This window comes from Typopeltis vanoorti, chromosome 19, assembly GCF_054136105.1.
Source record: "Typopeltis vanoorti isolate ZY-2024b chromosome 19, IOZ_Tvanoo_1.0, whole genome shotgun sequence".
Lineage (NCBI taxonomy): Eukaryota > Metazoa > Arthropoda > Arachnida > Uropygi > Thelyphonidae > Typopeltis > Typopeltis vanoorti.
Window position 1 is genome coordinate 38,856,583 of NC_143567.1, and position 20,069 is coordinate 38,876,651.

Below are 20,069 nucleotides of genomic sequence, written 5' to 3' on the forward strand. Positions count from 1 at the left end.
GAAGAGATATGACAGATATTGTTTTGCTAGTTTGGGTCTCCCGCGATGAGTCTACTGACTCCATGGAGATACCCGTAACAATAATAATATAGACGATGAATAAGAGCAAAGATGATTTGCATCCTTTTTTTACCTCTGAATTTACATCAAGCCATCTTCCTCTGTTTCCGTCAATTCTAACCGCTGATTCCAAACTTAAATATAGACCAATACTACCAGTTATGAAGATCCATTTACCCCATATAACTGTAGTGTTTTGAAAAACGTTTCTCTGGGAAACTTGTCTTATGCCTTTTCCAGGTGTACAAAACTAAAGTACAGATCCTTGTCATACTGCCATGATTTCTCAACTATTTGTTGTTAAGTTTTATTAAAACACTTAAGGAATTGAACAACGTAGTTAAGGATATAAATTAAATTATACTTTAATAAATATTTTCCGATATTTGGGCAACGTCACGTTGCCATCTTCTAAAGGAACTTATAAAAAAAGGCACGTGCACGTAGACACTACAAACACAGTAACGGGAATGAAGAGATGAAGCTATTGTTCTCCTAAAAGTCCTGATGGTGCCCTGTAGCGGGCTAAGTAGGTGTTCTTGGCCGTTGGGCTGAAGGTCTGCTGATGTAAGCCTCCCAAATTTGGGGCAGTCGCACACAACCAAATTTGTTGAGGTTTGGAGAATTTCTTAGGGCTGAGGCTGATTCCATAAATAGTCTTTCGAATTTGTATTTGCTACGGTGTATTACTGTAGCTTTCTTCCACTGTATTCTGTGGCGTGTATCCAGAGCATGGTCCGCAAGACCAGAATGGCTGTACTTGTTGTTAAGTAAAGTAAAAATCTGATCTTGATAACCTCTATTTGGGTTAAACTCAGCTTTTTCCTCTCCCGGTTTCTCTTCCACAGTTTTTCTCAGCCTCTTTTCAAGTATGCTTTGCAATCATCTGGAATTCGACCTTCTGACCAGGCCCTCTGGATTTTGTGGTACAGCCACTGTAAAACTTTTATATCTCCATATTTGAGCATTTCTGGCTGATTTCATCTACTCCAGCTGACTTTCCATATTTCAAATTTTTGGCAATTTTTTTCTATCTCAAGTGCTGATATATGTACTCCTGTTTGCATTTCTCTTGAAAATTTTCTGCTATAGTTTTGTCACTGCTTGTTTCTTTTAACAACCTTTCAAAGTAATTACTCCAGACTTCTAGGATATCCTCATCTTCAATTTTTATGTTACCTTTATCATCATATATATACACACGTACTCATAAATAAAGTTAGGACATTGTGTGTGTGTGTGTGCGTGCGTGCGTGCATTTGTATACACTGCTTGGAAAGACGTCAATGAACACCACAGTGTGAGGATCAAACAGCCATGGTGCCAACCTTAATAAGATGTAGGACCTCCTTTTTCTGTGATTACTGCAGTAGTCCTGCCAGACATACTTTCTGCAAGCACATGTTAGTAAGCAATATGAATTTTGGACTATTCTTCCTGTAGGCATGTAATGAGGACGACCTGGACTGTTGTGGGGCAGATGTCTTGTGACTTCACCCAACACCACAGATGCTCAATACGATTGACATCAGGCTTTGTTGAGGCCGGTCAAGTGTGGTGACGTTCATGTCCTTGAACAAGAATCTTGTCTTGTTCCAATAAACTATATTTAGTGCAAATAGCATGCGTAGCAAATCCACACTCTTTAGTCTTATGATATTTAATATAAGATGTGTGTTCTTCTGGACAAATAAAAGCAGATCTTCCAGTTTGTCCAAGATAAGATAAGCTGCAAGAGCATGGAATCTAGCAGATAAATCTAGAGGTGGAAAGGAACCTTAGGAGAAGTGAGAGGTGAAGAAATCAAGAGATGCCCTCCATGGGCAAGATGCATTATGCTATTTAATGAATCATGTATTTGGAGGTATAAATTGGAGGAATATGATACTCTCAAGTCAGTGCAACTGTGTCTAGATGAAATGGCTGTGAGAAAGGAACTGATGTAGTTTGAAAGATGCTTTGTTATAGGATGCCTATCTGCGAACCTATATATTCAGCAAATTGTTGACAAATTGGAATATCCCAGGTCAACAATCAGTCATACCATACTAAGATGGAAGCTCATGGTGTCAACTGCAAGTGCAAACCGCAGTGGGCAACCCACCACACTCGCTGAACATGACTGCAGGGTGCTACAAATTATAATATGTAAAAACCATGATTCATCAGCCGACACGTTGAATGTAGAGTTCTGGGCAGTGACTGGAACACGAACTGCACAAAAACATTCAGAACCAAGGTTCGCAACTTCCATGGTACGACATTCAGGTAATGTGGGACTTGTCCCACATTACCCGAACCAACATGTAGCAGCATCATCCTCAGTGGTGCAAAGAGTGTGTACAGTGGGATGTGGAAGCTTGGAAAGCTGTGTTATGGAGCAACAAATAATGCTACACCCTCTACTGAGCAAATGGATGAGTGTGATTGATGCCCTGTGTACATCTCTTACCAGAGTGCATAGCAACTATGAAATTCAAAGGTGCCACAATAATATTTAACTCCAAGGGGTATCTGAACATTCTGGATAATGCATTGTCCAGAATGTTCAAAAACTGCAACATTTCTATTGAACTGACCATTGTCTCTTTCAGCAGAACAATGCACCATGTCATAAGTCTGCTGCTGTAACTGCATGGCTTGTGGACATGAACATCACCACACTTGACTGGGCTCCACAGAGCCCTGGTCTTAACCCTACTGAACATCTGTGGGATGAATTGGAACATCGGGTGAGGTCATGGGATCTCTGTATCACAAAGTTTGGGACCTCATTACATGTATCACAGGAAGAATGGTTTAAAATTCTCATCGATCTCTATCATATGCTTGTGGAAAGTATGCTCTGTAGGATTGCTGCAGTAATCGCAGCAAAAGGAGATCCTACATCTTAAGTTCTGTGCCATAGTTGTTTGTTCCTCACATTATGGTGTCAATTGACTTCTTTACAAACAGTGTATTTCAGCTTAATGTACTGTATGAATGTTTATGAGCATCTTTTTATAATTCTCTGTCTTATAACTTTTGGTTTTCATTTCAGTGGAAGCTGAGAGAAGGAAACAATCCCAGTCTGTACAAAGAGATCTTCCCCGACCTCTTGAAATAAATTCTTCCATCCTTCGTCCCTTATATTCAGATCCTCCTCTTACTGATTTGCAAAAAGCTGAAGAATTGATCAAACAAGAAATGATAACTATGTTACATTATGATTTTGTTCACCATCCAACAGTTCAACAATTGGGCATGTTGCCAGGTAATAAGAAAACCAAACCATCACATATTCATGTGTTGAATCAAGCTCAACACTTGGCATACTTAGAAAAACATCCTCTTGAGAAATTTCCTGAAGATGAAATTTCCCTTGTAAGTGTCAGCTTTTAATAGGTTCAGAATTCTGTAAGTTGTGTTATCACTGTAATTTAAGACTTTAATAAGCCATAAAAAAGGAAACATTTCTTTTACTTGATCAATTTATAATTAAAGTATACTACTTATAAGTTGTGTGATGAAATATCTTCATGATGAACTGGTTTATAAATAAATGATTGATTGTGCACTGTTCAGGAAATTTTCCAGTAGCATGCACTGAAATAGAAAATTGCAGTATAGGTATTCATACTTGTATAATTAATTAACTAGATAAAAAGAAACAAAAGTACCTTTACAACAAACATTTTATTTCTTAAATTATTGCTTATTCTAGCCTAGCATCTGGATCCATACTAAATCAATTACTGGTATCCCTTGCTTAACACTGGATTTGATTAATGCACCAAAATTAATTGCAACAATCCCTTATTATATACGTGGCAAGAGTTTTAATTAACACGCCTTTAAATTTGCCATGCAAAAACATGCAATCCCTGAGGAGTGTCTCCTGGCCAAGAGAAAGAAAAGTAATGAGCATGATGATGTCATTCCTTCCCATTAAGCATTAAGAGTGGGTGTATTACAAGCTCCAATTGTTCTGCTGTATTTAAAAAAAATATTTAGATAACACAACTGGTCATCCAAATTATCTTAATGATCGGTGTGAGAATGTGAAAGTTTTATTTTTTTCACCAAATATGACATCATTGCTACAACCTATGGACATGGCCATCATTGCAACTTTCAAAGCCTATTTTCTTAAAAAGACATTCTCAAAGGCAGTAGAAAAAACAACAGGAGAAAATGCAATTACACTCCAAGAATTTTGTAAAAATTTTGACAAACATGCAATTGAAAACATTCGTGACTCGTGGGAGCAAGTGTCTTCTAGGTTTCCAAATAGCTGATGAGAGCTATTTGGAAAAACCTTTTGCCAGAATGCGCTAATAATTTGGGATTTTCAAAATCCTGTGAACAACATGGTTGAAGAAATCGTTGCAATTGGTGAAGACCTTGATTTTGATGGTGTTGATGCAGAAGATATTTAAAGAATTATTGGATTCAAAAGATTTCAGTGACAACGATCTTCTTGAAATTGAACAACAATACGCATATGAAGAACAACGAACAGATGGAATGTGAAGATGAGGTTCCAAAGGAAATAACAATCAAAGAACTGGATGAAATATTTCGCAGTTTAGAATCGCCTAAGCAGCGAGTAATGGATATGGATCCAGTAATTGAAGAATGCTTGTTTGCCAAGGCCTAGAGTATCATTTTGCTTGTTATCGTAGAATATATGCTTATAAGAAAAAAAACTAAAACTGTTCAAACAACTCTTTTTTTATATATAAAAAATTGCAGTAACTAATGTAGGTACAAGCATTTATTAAACATTTACTTTGCATTCATTTTTTATCTTTCCTAAAAGAGTACCATATAAAGCGAATTATTAATACAATAATTGATCATGGACAAATTGTAATTTTTACCATTGATTATTATATTTGATTAACTCAATTTTGATATACGCAGTAACATCAAGGGATTAATTACTCACGTTAATCAAGGAATACCTGTATTTCTATCTTAACGGTCATCTTTTATATAATGTACTTCCTTTGTAATTTGATTAATTTGCTTGTTTATTTGTTTTTTGTAATACAGATGAAAAAAATATCTTTAAGTTCTTGAAGATACTAAATTAGTAATGATATAATTCTTGCTGATGAACTATGTTTTTAAAGATATATATAACTTCTTGATACGATTTTTCTAATAAAAGCTGCATATGTGTACAGGAAACCATTAAATAGCAGTAAAAGCAAAGACCATGATAATTCTTTAATGCAACTTTGGCTTTTATTTATGTATATATATATATATATATATATATATATATATATATATACAGTATATATCATCATCATCATGCATATCAAGGATTTAAGCCTAACATGGCCTGGTTCCAGCCTAGAAGTCATCGTTGAATCTTTTAAGAGGACGTCCTGGTTTTCTTTTTTCCTAATGGCTTGTACTTTAAGGCTTGTTTTGGTAATCTTTCTATTTTCATTCTTTGAACATGTTCCATCCATTTATGTTTATATTTTTTTAATTTTTCTATTACTGATTCTTGGTTTAATTCTTTCGTAATTTCTTCATTTCTTTTGTGATCAAATAGAGTATACCTTGCAGTTTTTCTCATAAACTTCATTTGTGCTGTTATTAATCTTTGTTTTTTTTTTTTTTTGTTTTATTGTCCAGGTTTCACTTCCATACAATAAGACTGGTAGGGCTAATGTATTGTATACTTTTAATCTGGTTTGTTTTTGATATATATATATATATATATATATATATATTCATCTGGCTTCTCACTATATGAGGGTGGTCTGAAACGTTCTCAGCCTAACAATGAAAAAATTAATTTATAATTTCAAAAATTATTTTTATTTTTCAACATCCATTTTTCTGTTTTTCCATTTAATTTGCTCTTTTCAAAAAAGTGTTCTTTCATTTTTGCAAAAAATTCATGCAAAAAAAAACGCCGGCGAAGGTTGGTCGATTGGTAGAGCCTCTGCTACTAATGGCTCAGTTAAGTATGTTTGAGCGCGGTTAGTAGTTGGAAGGGGACCAATCGTTCGATGCTGTCGGCACACTCTCCCTCGATGAGTCTTTGGACTCCCTGGAGGTGTCAAAATAATAATAATAATAATAATAATAATTTCCCTTTTTTTTTTTACATCGGTATTCTTTAATCTTTTACAACAGCTGTTAGAAATGTGCTCATTATTCTCAGAGTTTAACTGTGCATAAACAAAGAATACAACAATATATTTCCTAACACCATATTCACACTATATTCACACTGGTTTCAGACAGGATTATTTAATCTATACAGCATATAAAGGTGGATAAATATGGATGTAAGACATCTTGTAATTTTCTTAATTGCTATGTTTTAAAATATCAAAATATGCTGGTAATATTTCAAAGTATGAGGGTGGTCTGAAAAGTTTTCAGCCTAACAATGAAAAAACAAATTTATAATTTCAAAATTATTTTTATTTTTCAACATAATCTCTCTTCAGACTAATACATTTATTCCAGCGATGCTCCAGCACCATTATCCCGTCCCTGTAGTGGTTCTCAGTTAGATCTGCAAATTACCCCTCTACAGCTGCAATCACCTCTTGATTCGAAGAAAAACACTGACCAGCGAGGAAGAGATTTAGTTTTGGAAAGAAGTAAGAGGGAGCCAAATCTGGGGAATAGGATGTTCCAACAATTCATAGTGCAGATCTCTTAATTTTCCCATTGCCAAAACACCTTTGTGGGCAGGTGCATTCTTCTGATGAAAGATAATTTTTTTTCTTCTGCAAACCGGCTCTTTTCTCACGAATTGTTTCATCTAGTCTGGTTAAAAGATCATAATAATATTCCCCGGTTATTGTTTTACTCTTTTCAAGATAATTACCATATATTTTTGTGTATAATGCTAACTAGAAATTTTGTTTGAAAACTAGCCCTAAAATGCAGTCCATGTATAATGCGATCTGTTAATCTTGTTCCCTAACATTAGAAATAAAACAATACGAATTAACGAAAGAAATATTTATTTTAAAACAAAATGTCAAAATCCTTTAAATTCTTCTTCATCTTTTGAGTCATCAAACATTTCATTTATAAATTCATCTGTAGGCATTGGCATCATCAGTGTAGCAGTTGTCGTCATCATCATCATCATGCTCTCCATTTTGTTGTGCGTCATCCTCGTATATGACATCATCTTTCATATCCATCCATTGAATTACTTATTCCACATTTAAGAAATGTGTGTTGAATCATTTCAGATGGTATCGAATCTCAAGCTTCTTTAACCCAGCTGGTGACCAGGGTGATCTCAGGCTTCTGAAAATTCCCACCCTTTGTCATCTTTTCCAAACCAGATGATATCCATTCTCTCCATTTTTCACGTGAGTGATCTTTAAGCGGCTTAATCAAATGGCTGCAAAATGGAAGTTAGACCAGGTATGACTGCTAGGTCTGTACGTAGCTTACGTGCTTTCTGTTTGCTTGCCTCCGTTAAATACGCCCGCAACATATCCAAGACTAGCATGCTTTGTTGACGTAACAAACTGCCTGGACATATGTTCCATACTTGATCCGGCCACAATTGTACACCTTCTTCATCCATCCAACCTCTCTGATTGGCACGAACAAAGACACCTCGTGGAAATTTCATATGCTTCGTAATTGTCTTCCTTTTAAATATCACTGTCGGCTTTAATTTGGTTCCATCTGCCATGCATGCTAGAACAACAGTAAAATGCGTTTTTTCATGTCCCGTTGTTTTTATGAGGACACTCTTTTCACCAACTGAGTTTACTGTTCGATTCCCAGGCATGTCAAAGTACATGGGTGTCTCATCCATATTGCCTATTTGGGCAAGAAAATTGCATTTCTTGTTACTATAATGCCATCTTGTTGTTGCATCAAAATCCATTCATTTAGCTCTTCTTCGAGTTCTAGAAAGGATGCTACATTTCCACGACAGGCACGTTTCGTTTTGGTGATTTTTTCAAGACTGTCTTTTTGCTTACGCCAAAGTGTAATATTACTCTCTGCTACACCAAATTCTCTCATAGCAACACTGTTATTATGTTCTTCTGCAAACTGCACGACATGCAATTTAAATCCTGCTTCAAAAGATGAACATTTACGTTTCTGTTGGCTTATTTTTAGGCTAGGTTTGTTTACCGAATAATATTTAAAATGAACTGTGGTTAAACCGATATAACTGTGCTAATATCCCACCAAGGGGGAAGGATATTAGCACTACTTACATTACTGGCTTTATGCGCAGATACGATGTGCGCTCGGCCGCCGAATGCGAGTGGGTCAAGTAGATTTGGTTGCATAGGCATTAGTTAGTATATATTGTGTGTGTGTGTGCAAGTCTAATAAGATGTTATATTTTTTAAGATCTGCGTATAATGTGAACCCCTAACTTTAGACCATAAATTTTTCGCATTATACACGATAATATATAGTAATAAACAAAATGCCTTTAGCATCCCAAAACACTGATGCCATGACCTTTCCTGCTGATGGAAACAACTTTGTCCTTTTTGGCACTGAACAACTGGCTTCTGTCCACTATTTTTGACTGCTGTTTGGATTCTGGTGTGTAATGATGAATCCAAGTCTCATCCATAGTAATAAATCGATGCACAAAATCAGTTTTATTCTTGTTAAAACGCTCCAAGCACTGTTCAGAGATTTTCATGCAAGTGCATTTTTGATCTGCTGTGAGCAAGAGCGCCACCTATCTTGCACAAAGCTTTTTCATTTGCAATTCTTCGTGCAAAATATATCCTACATGTTCTTTTGAAATGCCACATGAAGCAATTTCGCACACTTTGACTCGCTGGTCATCCAATACCTTATCATGCACTTCATCAATGATTTCTGGTGTTGTTACACTTTTTGGACGTGTAACAACATATTGAAGATGATCGCGTGGATCATCTTCAATGCTGGTACAGCCACGTTTAAACTCGGCAGCCCATTTCTTAATTGTCGAAAACGAAGGAAAAGAATGCCCATAAGCTTTTATGAACTTTGAATGAATTTCTTTTGCCGTTAAACCTTCTTATACAAAGAATTTTATAACCACATGATGCCTCAATTTTATCCATTTCAAGGGATACAGAGAACACTTTTGCTTCAGACAGCTAGCTGTATAAAACAAACTATTTGATAGAATGACTTTCAATTTCACATGGATGCGCATGACAGATTTTTTTTTTCTAAGTTGGTACAACTTAGAAAAAAAAATCTTGCCTGTAGTGTTGCCATCTATGGTTGAGGCCAAGAACTTTTCAGACCACCTTCATACTAGCTTTGTCAAAAATACAAACTACAGTAGCCCTCCCCGTACCTGCGGGGTTTGGTTCCATCGTCTTCCGCAGATGCCTGAAACCGCGGATAATAGCAAACTCTATATATACTATGTTTTTTCCTATACATAAATAAATACCTATGACAAAGTTTAATTTATAAATTACACACAGTAAGAGATTAACAACAATAACTAATTATAAAATAGGACAATTATAACAACATACTGCAATAAAGTTATCTAAATGTGAATAGAATCTTAGCAACCTCAGATGTGTGTAGCTTTCTCCACCTTTGCAACGAGTTGCCCTGGTGTTGGACAATCTGTGCAATCAGCTGAACTGTCTATTACTAAAAGAAAGAGCCATACAGCTTCATTTCAGACATGTAAAATTACATAAGCAAAGTGGATATTAGATCCAACATTATTTCAAAGCCGAATGTTTGTAGAGACTATTAAAGTTTCTTAAGTTGACCTTTCGTATGTTAATATCTTCGGACCGGGGTTGACTGCAAATATCGAATCGCAGATACGGGGGTCCTACTGTATTTGTATATTTTTCCACCGTGTTTTCTTACTTTTTTATTTTATATAATAATTTTTCAAAGAATTACTACAGATTTCCAGAATAGTTTTTTCTTCAGTTTTTGCCACTACTGTCATATCCAGTTCTTTACACAGTATTTTTTCCCTCCATTTCTACATGTTTCAGCAGCCTTCAGAACATTTGGTCACCTTAATGATATTTATCTTCAGTAATCTTCCCATGACTTTTGTTTAGTTACTTTTAAATAAAATTTTCTTAGTTTTTCTCTGTTTCCTGTAAGAGTAACTGCTTAGTTATTTGCCAGGAACTTTCAATATGATTTCTTCTTTTTCAGGACTGCCTATTTAACTTCCTGAGTGCACCATGAAGCTCTTATTTTTCTGTCTTTGCAAACAGCTTCAGTAGATGCTTCCCTGCCTAAGTTATGCACCTGTGGTTTTCTTTAAATGCCTTTGGGTCTCTAATCGTTTTTTTTTTGTTTTGTTTGTTTGTTTTGTTTTTTTTCCCCTCAAATGCTTTCATTTTTCTTTCAATAATATTTATATATTTGAGTCTTCAGTTTACCTATACAAGCTGCATAATATTGATTTCTTTTTTAAAACTTATGTTTTTCTTTTCAGTACGGCATTAATTTTTATCTTGCTCGCAACAACACATCCTGTTTCAAATCATCTGTATAACTCTTGTATATGGAACCAATCTGAAGACATCACTATTATCATAGTGATAAAATAATTAGATTGGTTCCATATACAAGAGTTATACAGATGATTTGAAACAGGATGTGTTGTTGCTCTTCCCATGTGAATTTATGCACATCTTTATATCAGAATGATGTTAGTAATGACTAGTCTATGTCCTGAACAGAAATTCAGCATGTGCTTATCATTGTTGTTATCTCACTGTCATCATCATCAAATTCCTGATATGTAACCTCAAGGGGTGTACAGGATAATAATAATTATTATTATGATGATTATTACGTGATACCTCCAGTGAGTCCAAAGACACATCAAGGGAGAACACATACTTCTACAACTCTCTGTCAACACCACTTAATTCACCAACCATACTGAACCACCACCACCACCATCATCTACACTAATGCCATCTACTGCCCACCGCCACCACTAGTATTTTTTTGTCTGTTAACTATGTGTGTTCTCAAGGCTGATTTGTCTGTATGCACCATATAATTACAATAGTACTACATACAAAAAGTTACACATTACTAACTTCTAATGAACAATTTTTCTCTGATTTAATCTGTTATATTGTCAGGGAAACTAGATTTATTAAGGGGGAGGGGAGGAGTAGATATGCAGACCTTAGGGAGGCAGTTGAGTGTATGAATGAGTATAATATGCCCGAGAAAATAAGGACAACAAATCAGAATGGGATAGTTAGTATAAGGCATCGAGGTAGGGATGAGGCTAATGGGGGTCTGAAATTCATGTACACTAATGCTAGGAGTATTAGGAACAAGAAGGAAGAATTTTTGGCCATGATTGGCACTTCCGGACCACAGGTTATTGGCATTAGTGAAACATGGCTGACTGTAGATGATATTATAGCTAGTGGGGTTGAATGTGATAGGTATAGTGTGTTCAGGAATTACAGGGAGAATAAAATGGGGGGGGGGTATTGTTGATGATAGCTGATGAGCTGCAGCCAAGGAGAATAGAAGTTGAATTGCAAGATAGAAAAAAGAGCACATTTGAGGCCATTTGTTGTGAGATTGTGGCTAGCAGAACAAAATATACAATTGGGTGCTGCTATAGGCCAGGTGATGGAAAAGATGGTGGAGATAGTATGCACAAGCAAATAGAAGAAATGAGTGGAAGGAGGGTAATTATTATGGGAGATTTCAACTATGGTCGCATTGATTGGAGTGAGGAGAGGACACATGGGAGGAAGGAATTGGATTTTATGCGGTTATTAAGGAATAACTATCTGCAACAGCATGTAATGGAAAATACTAGGGGTCAGAGAATGCTTGACCTAGTAATTGCATCTGAGGATTTGTCTGTAACAAAAATGACCACATTGTCACCAATTGGTGAGAGTGATCATAGGATCTTGGCTTGGGAGGTAGCTAAAGGTGTGGAATTTACAATTAAGACAGGGTACATGTGGAATTATCGGGCTGGTAAGTATGACAAGCTTAGGAGTTTGATTGGCTCAGTGCCATGGCATGTACAACTGCAAGGACTAGAAGTTGATAGTGCATGGGAGGTAGTTAAAAAGTGTTTGCATGAAGCAATGGCTGACTATATACCTAGAGTCCAAATAATAAATCAAGTAGAGGTTAAATGGATGAATAACACCATTAAGCTTGAGCTGCAAAAATAGAAGCAACTATGGAGGGAATTTAGGGAGAAAGGTGACCGGCAGACATATGAATGGTATAAAGCACAGGCCAGAAGGGTAATGAGTGTGGTAAGAAAAGCAAAAAAGGATTACGAAAGAACATTGGCCATGCAAGCTAAAGAGAATCCTAAACAGTTTTTTCGATATGTTGCAAGTAAAAGAAAAAATGTATATGGCAGAATGATTTTAAAGAATGCCGATGGTAGGGAAGTAACTGAATCAGTTGATATAGTTGAGTTACTGAGTGAGCACTTTTCAAGAATATATCATCCAAGTGGTGACATTGCAGAAATGAATGAACCAATAGATTATATGGGATTTTTGGTGAATGAAGTGGAGGTGAGTAGTCTATTTCATAACCTCAATATCAATACATCTGCGGGATTCGATGGTATACCAGCTCGTGTCGTACGTGAAGCGGCTAAAGAATTGTCAGTACTCTTGACCATTTTGTTTAATTTGAGTCTTCTCGAGTCTGGGTTAGTCCCAAGTGGGGGTGAAAAGAGGGGAAAATAGTTCCACTGCATAAAGGAGGTTCCAAGACTGCTGTTGTAAATTACCGACCGATTAGCTTATCAGGAATCGTTGTGAAGGGCTTGGAGAAATTAGTCAAGAAAAGAATACAGGATTGGATAGATGAAAATGGGATATTGTATGGGGGACAACATGGTTTTGTGAAGGGTAGATCATGCCTCAGTAACTTGCTCACATTTTATAACACAGTGACGGCTGAACTGAATAAGGGTAATGGGTTTACAGTGATTCTACTGGACCTTGCAAAGGCATTTGACAGGATACCACATGGAACCCTAATCAGTAAACTGGAGCAGGTGGGGATGGATATAGGGTTGGTGAGATGGATAGGAGGGTGGTTGATGGAGAGATACCAGAGAGTGGTTTATTCAGGAGTTGAGTCCAAAAGACAACTTGTGACTAGTGGTGTGCCACAGGGCTCTGTTCTTGGACCACTACTTTTCAATTTGTTCATCAATGATATAGGACAGGATCTGAGAGGAAGTGTTCACTTGTTTGCTGATGATGCAAATTTGGGTAGAGCAATAGTGAATGCACAGAATGTCAAAATTTTGCAGGATGATTTGGATAGTTTGGAGGACTGGGCTAGGGAAAATGGATGTCAATTTAATGTGGCAAAATGTAAGGTTATGCATTTTGGGGTGAAAAGATTAGCAGCAGTATACCACATTGGTGGAACTGTACTCCAGGAGATTGACGAGGCCAGGGATTTGAGAGTGTTGTTGGTAGGGAGTTGAAGTTTGGGGGCACATTGCAAAAGTGGCTAAATCAGCTCATCAAATCACTTGGCTTCTGAAAAATACTTTAATAAGCAGAGACAAACAAGTTATTGTTCCTCTGTATCGAGCCTTATTAAGACCCCATCTAGACTATTGTGCCCAGATATGGGCGCCAGGATTTCTTCTTGATGGGGAGGAGGTGGAGAGGATCCAGAGACGAGTTACCAAGATGATAGCAGGTCTGTGGAATGAACCTTATGAGAACAGGTTGAAGATTTGTGGGTTGCAAAAATTGGTCGATAGGCAGAAAAGGGGTGATATGATTGAGACATTCAAATTACTGAAGGGTTTCTATAAGATTAATCCAGAAGATATTTTTGAGAATAGGACTGGTGGAGGGAGGACTAGGGGCCATACATGGAAGCTGGGCAAGAATGTAGTTAGCAAGGGTGTTAGAGCTAGGTTTTTTACTTGGAGAGTGGTGAATGAGTGGAATAAGCTGCCAGAGTCTGTTGTGGGTGCTACGACCGTGAATAAGTTCAAGGCAAGGTATGATAGATACTGTGTGAATGTTGAATAGTAGATCTTGATGTGATGTTAGGGCCTCCCTCGATGAGTCTGTAGACTGCTTGGAGTTGCCTGGAATAATAATAATAATGTCAAAACTCCAACATTATCAGATCTTAAATTTTTGTCTTTTAAGGTACTTTTTCACTGTATCAATCTACTTACATCTTGGTCTTCCTCTGGGTCTTTTTCTTGACAACCTGGCAAAAAAACACACTTGTTTGCTAATCTGTCCTTCCCATTCTATTTAAGTGACCACACCATCTGATATTAGTTCTACTGTCACATTCCTGAATGTTATCGATAGTAAGTTCTTTCCTAATATCCTTATTTTTAATGTGATACTCCCATTGATGGCATCTGTTCACATGAGTTTTGATACTGTTGTGGGAAAGTGTCATTGGGGCCAAGAGGACTTATTACTTTCTTAGCTATTCAAGATGTTTCTTTTTTTGCTGTAATAAAAACTAGAAGCAGCTCCTGATAACTTTTATTGTATCAAGTGATTTGTCTAGATCTTTTATGCTGAAGTTGGAGAAGAAGAATGATGCTCAGCAATTAGCTTTATTTTTGGGGCATGATATGATAGTACCATCTGAATGCTTTGAAGAGGGGGAGAAAAAAAGTAGAAGATGGGAAGGATTAGAAGATGTGCCTGCCATTTGAACAGGATTGCCATTTTTTGCATTTTGCCTTTTTTCAGACATTGTAAGCTTTGCTGTATACTGAGAGTTAAGCTAGAGTTTTTGTAGGAAATCACTTGTGATATGATGAATTTTTATTGGACTTCTTTAATACATTTGTTTGAGAATTGGTTTGTGGAGTTTGAGTTTAATAGAAGATGCATTCATTCTTGCAAGAATTACTTCAATGATTTTGTCAGAGTAAGCTGGATCAGAAGAGTAGAAACAGTAATCTAACTATGGCACAGAAGTCATCCCACTTGGCATTAACATTAGGCTAGGAGATGGCTGAGAGAAGAGCATTTCACAGAACATAAACATAAACTTGGATGGGTTACAGTTAAACTTACCAGTGTCCTGATTCATTTCAAGAAAAGATGTGTCATATTGCTATTAACTCTTACAAGTGCATTGTCATAGTCCAAGAAAGTGGTCCTGGTCTGTATCACATATTTTATGGCAGTGTTTATATCAGTTTTGTAAATAATTTAGAACTAATATACATGTTAATTTGCATGAATATTGCATTGCAAATTACCTTTTTAGATTTTTTTAACCAAGATTTTCATTGGCTGTCTGGTGTGTGTGTGTGTGTGAACTTATTGCAAAATCCAGGTAAAAATGCATTTGCAATACTGTTAACAGAAAAGTTGCACTTTAAAAAAAAAAAGAGTATACTTTATGATGCAAAATGCTTTATATTTATATATATGAAGTATTTAACTATTGAATATGTCAAGTCAAATATGTGATGGTATATAGTTTCTTTACCGTTGAACTCTTGAGTCATACAGTGAACTCTCCAGCTTGACCTGTGAATAACTCGTTTTTTTTTTTTTTTAAGTGTCCACTATTTTCCTATACCATTAATTCATCTCAAATAACAACATCTAAATGGCTTCAGCTATGTTTCATTTCTCATGGCATGCTACTGAACTTTTCTGTATTTAATTATGTGTATTCATCTGATATTAGAACAGTGACTCAATCCTAATTCTGTTTTAATTAATAGTGTTCAATTTTTAATGATGTACCCATAAACATTGTCACTTTTTTATTGTCACAGTTTTTAGTGAAGGTGGCAAGTTAAATCAGGAAATACACAACAGAATAAGCAAAGCCAGTATGGTGGGTAGCCAGTTGAATAAATTTTATATGGAATAAGAGAGAAATTAGACTAATCTAGCAGTATACAAGACAGTGTTCAAACCAATTTTAACTTATAGATCTGAGAGCTGGGTCAGAAGTAAAACACTTGACCAAAGATGTTGTTTATTATTTTAACGGTATATTAGAACACAGAAATTAAGTAAATAATTAATTTATTAACTTATTGCTGATATTTCTTGACCAAAGACTAGAGACCACAGATATGAGAGCTCTTAGAAAAAATAGGGAGCTGAAACGGCAGAATCATATTAAAAATGAAGACATTAAGAAAAAACTTGACATTGTTTGCTTTCAAGAATGTGTTAGCAGTGCTAATCTAAGATGCTATGGTCACTTAAATAGAATGGGAGATGAAAGATTAGCAAAACTATTGTTTGATACCAAAATGGCAGGAAAAAGACCCAGAGGAACACCAAAGGTCTAGGTGAATTGATTTCGTCAGAAGTGCCTTAGAAGAACAAAATGCAAGATATGACAGTATTTAATTCTGACAAGTATAAAAGACTAATAGTCTGGCTCTCACTGGAGAGACCTCAAAAAAGGTCTAAACTGGTCTGGGTATAATAGTTTAATAGTTTTTGGACCACAGTTCTTAATGAATTCAGGGTAGATATTATCGAGTCCAGCTGCCTTCCAGTCGTTAGTGAGTTAACTGCCTGGGATAGTGAAGATGGTGGGAGATCCGTTTTAAGATTTTTTAGTTTTTGTTTCACCTCTCTCATAGGATATTTATCATTGAAACTATATGCTTTGCAATGTATTTTGGATCTATGGCTAGCAGTTTACCAGTGGTCCTTATATTAAAGTCAAGCTTCCTAATCAGGGACCAAGCTTTTCGGCTGGAATGAGTAAAATAAAATTGTTCATTGTCTTAATCCATTTGTCTTTCCTAGCATTGTTGAGAGACTTCAGTAGCTGCTGTAGGGTTATTATTAGTAGAGAATTCTTTGTACAGTCTTTCACTATCATTATATGGGAATGTGGCTGTCATTATCGTCCACAGTACAGAAACACAAATCAGGGTTATATCCTCTTTCCCATCTAGAGGAGAGAAAGCTCGGTTTATCTTTAGCATCAAAGATCAGATAGAGGTTCTGATTTTCCATCCAGTTCACTAGTAAGGTGCCATTTGGTCATTCTCTCTATAACCTCAAAAGGAGTGATGACTATTAAAATCTCCCAATTTTATGCTTGGATGTTGTTGCTGTAAACCTGCCTTAGTTAAATGGCCTGATCAGTACTTGATCAGGCCATTTAACTAAGGCAGGTTTATACACATTGGTTATAGTATGTATATCTAGATATTACAGTAGGTACACTATATATGTCCTTGCTGATGCTTGGTTCACAGATTTTGTAATTCGAAATGTCATTTTTTCTGTATGTTGCCACACCATATTTGGAATGGTTTTTATACTATTGATCACATTATATCCATGTATTTTTCCTCTCATTAGCAGGTCTAGATCGTCCTTAGTGTGAATTTCCTGTATTGCAACTACATCTATTTGATGGTAGTTCAGGATCTTAGTAAGAACTTCACATTTAGCCCTACTTATACCTTCTATATTTAATTAGCATATTTTTAAGAGATCCCATATTCTTGGTTCTTAGTCCTCGGTAGGTGTATGTCGGTTATTTGAGAGCCTGTGTCCGTGAGTCCTACTAGGAGAGTATAGAGCCATCTATTGCTGTAGTCTATTTAGCATTACCCAGGATGCACCACAAGGAGGCAGTCTCCATTACACCTCAGTATTTTCACTAAATACATTTTTTTTTTTCCAGTATGATTAAATTAATTCCTATTGAAATTCCCTCTCTAACCGTGGTTTGCACCAAGTGTACCAAAACTTTCACAATAATAACAAAACATACCATCATTTATATTTATCCACAGTTTCCTTCTCTCTGTTAACTGTAGATTTTACAGTCAGGTACTGTAAAAAAATAAATATATCATTAAGAAATCATAATCTTACTTTGCAGTGGTAAAATGTGCAAAGCTTGTCTCCAGGCCTAAATAGTAATATGCAATGTAATAAATAGTAATAAAATGTGCAATGCTTTTTGTTTGTTACTTCTGCCTTTCTGTCAGTCATGTTTTATACATCTCAAAACGTTTTCCAGCAATATTGGCAGAAAGCATCCTTAAATGCAGTGGAAGAAAATAACTTATTCATATGTTATTTATATTCTATCCCTTTAAAACCTTTATTATTTCTTGCAATCTTAATAATCTTACTTTTACTATCAGTAGTTGTCAGCCAAGAAGAGATTTCCTGTCTTAGAATAACGATAACTTTGCATTTCTTCTAGCATAAAATACTTCATATCTATATCCACAGCTCTGTCAAAAAGCTGGACTTGCTCTCCCATTATGGAGAATCTTAACCAAGCAGTTTATCATGCACAAATCCAAAATCTATCTTTACTCACAACAGTAACTCTAATCCAAGTACTGCAGCAAGTCTAACTATTCTTATTACAGAAATCAATAGAAACAAAATTTGACCTGTAAAATTAGAATATGAGCATTATCATTCTGTTACTTTAATTCAACAGAAGTGTTCGATGTGATTCATCCATCTAAATTGGAAATATTAAATCCAATTAATTAATTAAAAAAAGAGGACTTTAAAATATAAAAAACATTCAAGAATAGTTTCTCTCCTCCTCCTCCTCTACAGAAACTTCTACAAGTCACATTCTCAGTTGATTTCAACCACATTTGGCACATAGTTTGTGTTTTATGTTGATGATGGTCTGCTGGGAGATTCATCATAATCAGATTAAAATGAAGGTGGATGAAGATGAGAATTTAATTTCATTTAGGCCAATTGAACAAAAACAAAGTTAAGAGAGTTGTGTCCTTTGCAGACCATCTCTGTTGATCACAACATTCAACTAAATTTGGAATGTAGCTGGAAATTAACATCACTTAAAGTCCTTTTAAAATACAGCTTAATTAGACTTAAACGGTGCAAGGGTGAGGTCACCCTTTGCAAACTTCTGCAACTCACATTGTTCAGTCCATTTTGACCCATTCTGGAATATAGTTTATGTTGCTGAAGTTGTCTGAAAAATTGGGCTTAAATTTTTCTGAGACTAAAATTGGACTTTGCAGGCATTTCTACAAGTCACAGTGCTCAACTGTTTTTGATCAAAAAAAAATGAAAAGTGAAGTTGTAAAGGAAATAAATGAAAGTAAAATACTGCAGATATCTTTAACTAGTTACTTGTTGGCTGTTTAACTATCTGAAGAACTAAGAAAAGAAATAGCTCATAAAAATGCATCATATGTAAAAAATTGAATCCAAGTACTCAAGTGACTGAGATTTGGCTGCATTTTAGAAGTTGCTACTTGGCTGACATTATTAATGGTTTAGAATGTAAATTCCCTTCTAAAATTGAAGCATTACTTATTAACAGCAGCATCAACAATATCATTAATTATTAAAAATAATATCAGTAATATTTTACTTTTTTCTGAATTGTAGCATCCTCCTGTCATCTTAGTACTTGACTCACTATTTTATTTTTTTTATTTTTTATTTTTTATTTTTTTTTTTTTTTAAATGAGATATGGAATACTGCTCCCCTGTCTGGCTAGGTTCTTCCAAAACGCATTGAAAATTATAACTGATAAGACTACTCTGCTGAATTTCATTCAGTAGAGTAGTCTTATCAGTTAATGATATTTTTTCAAGCTGAATCCCATTTCCTTAAGATTCAGATACTTCTACTAGAATTGTTCAGCCACTATTTTCTTATCCTCTTAAACCTCAGTAGCAGCATTAATTCACCTGTTTTAGGGTTTAAATTTATTCTTTCCATACAACATACTTATCTTCATTTATACTTACTACCTTTGTCCCATGAAACAAGTTTTCTTAGGCATTTCCAAAAAAAAAAACAAAAAAACTGTAAGCAACATATATTTAAAAAAAACAAAAAAGTCTGTACATATGTGTGTGTGTGGATTGAATGATTGATGTAAGCAATGCTGAACTGACTGAGAGTGCATAGTATCTATTCAGATAGATACTATACACTTTTTGGATTTACTTTAAAAAGATGTTATAGTAATTATATATACTTTTTTTCTTGTCTAAATTATCATCATTATTTCCTGATAGATCACCTCT

At 35.5% G+C, this 20,069-nt stretch overlaps 1 protein-coding gene across 1 annotated transcript in view; it reads left to right on the plus strand.

Annotated features, from left to right (window-relative positions):
• The window catches only part of LOC150096009 (cell division cycle 5-like protein), a 205,591-nt gene that overhangs the window by 151,796 nt on the left and 33,726 nt on the right, over positions 1 to 20,069 (plus strand). Inside the window, exon 11 of the mRNA XM_090409677.1 lies at positions 3,101 to 3,423. Within this exon, the coding sequence (XP_090265803.1) occupies positions 3,101 to 3,423 (323 nt within the window). The remainder of the gene's footprint in view (positions 1 to 3,100; positions 3,424 to 20,069) is intronic.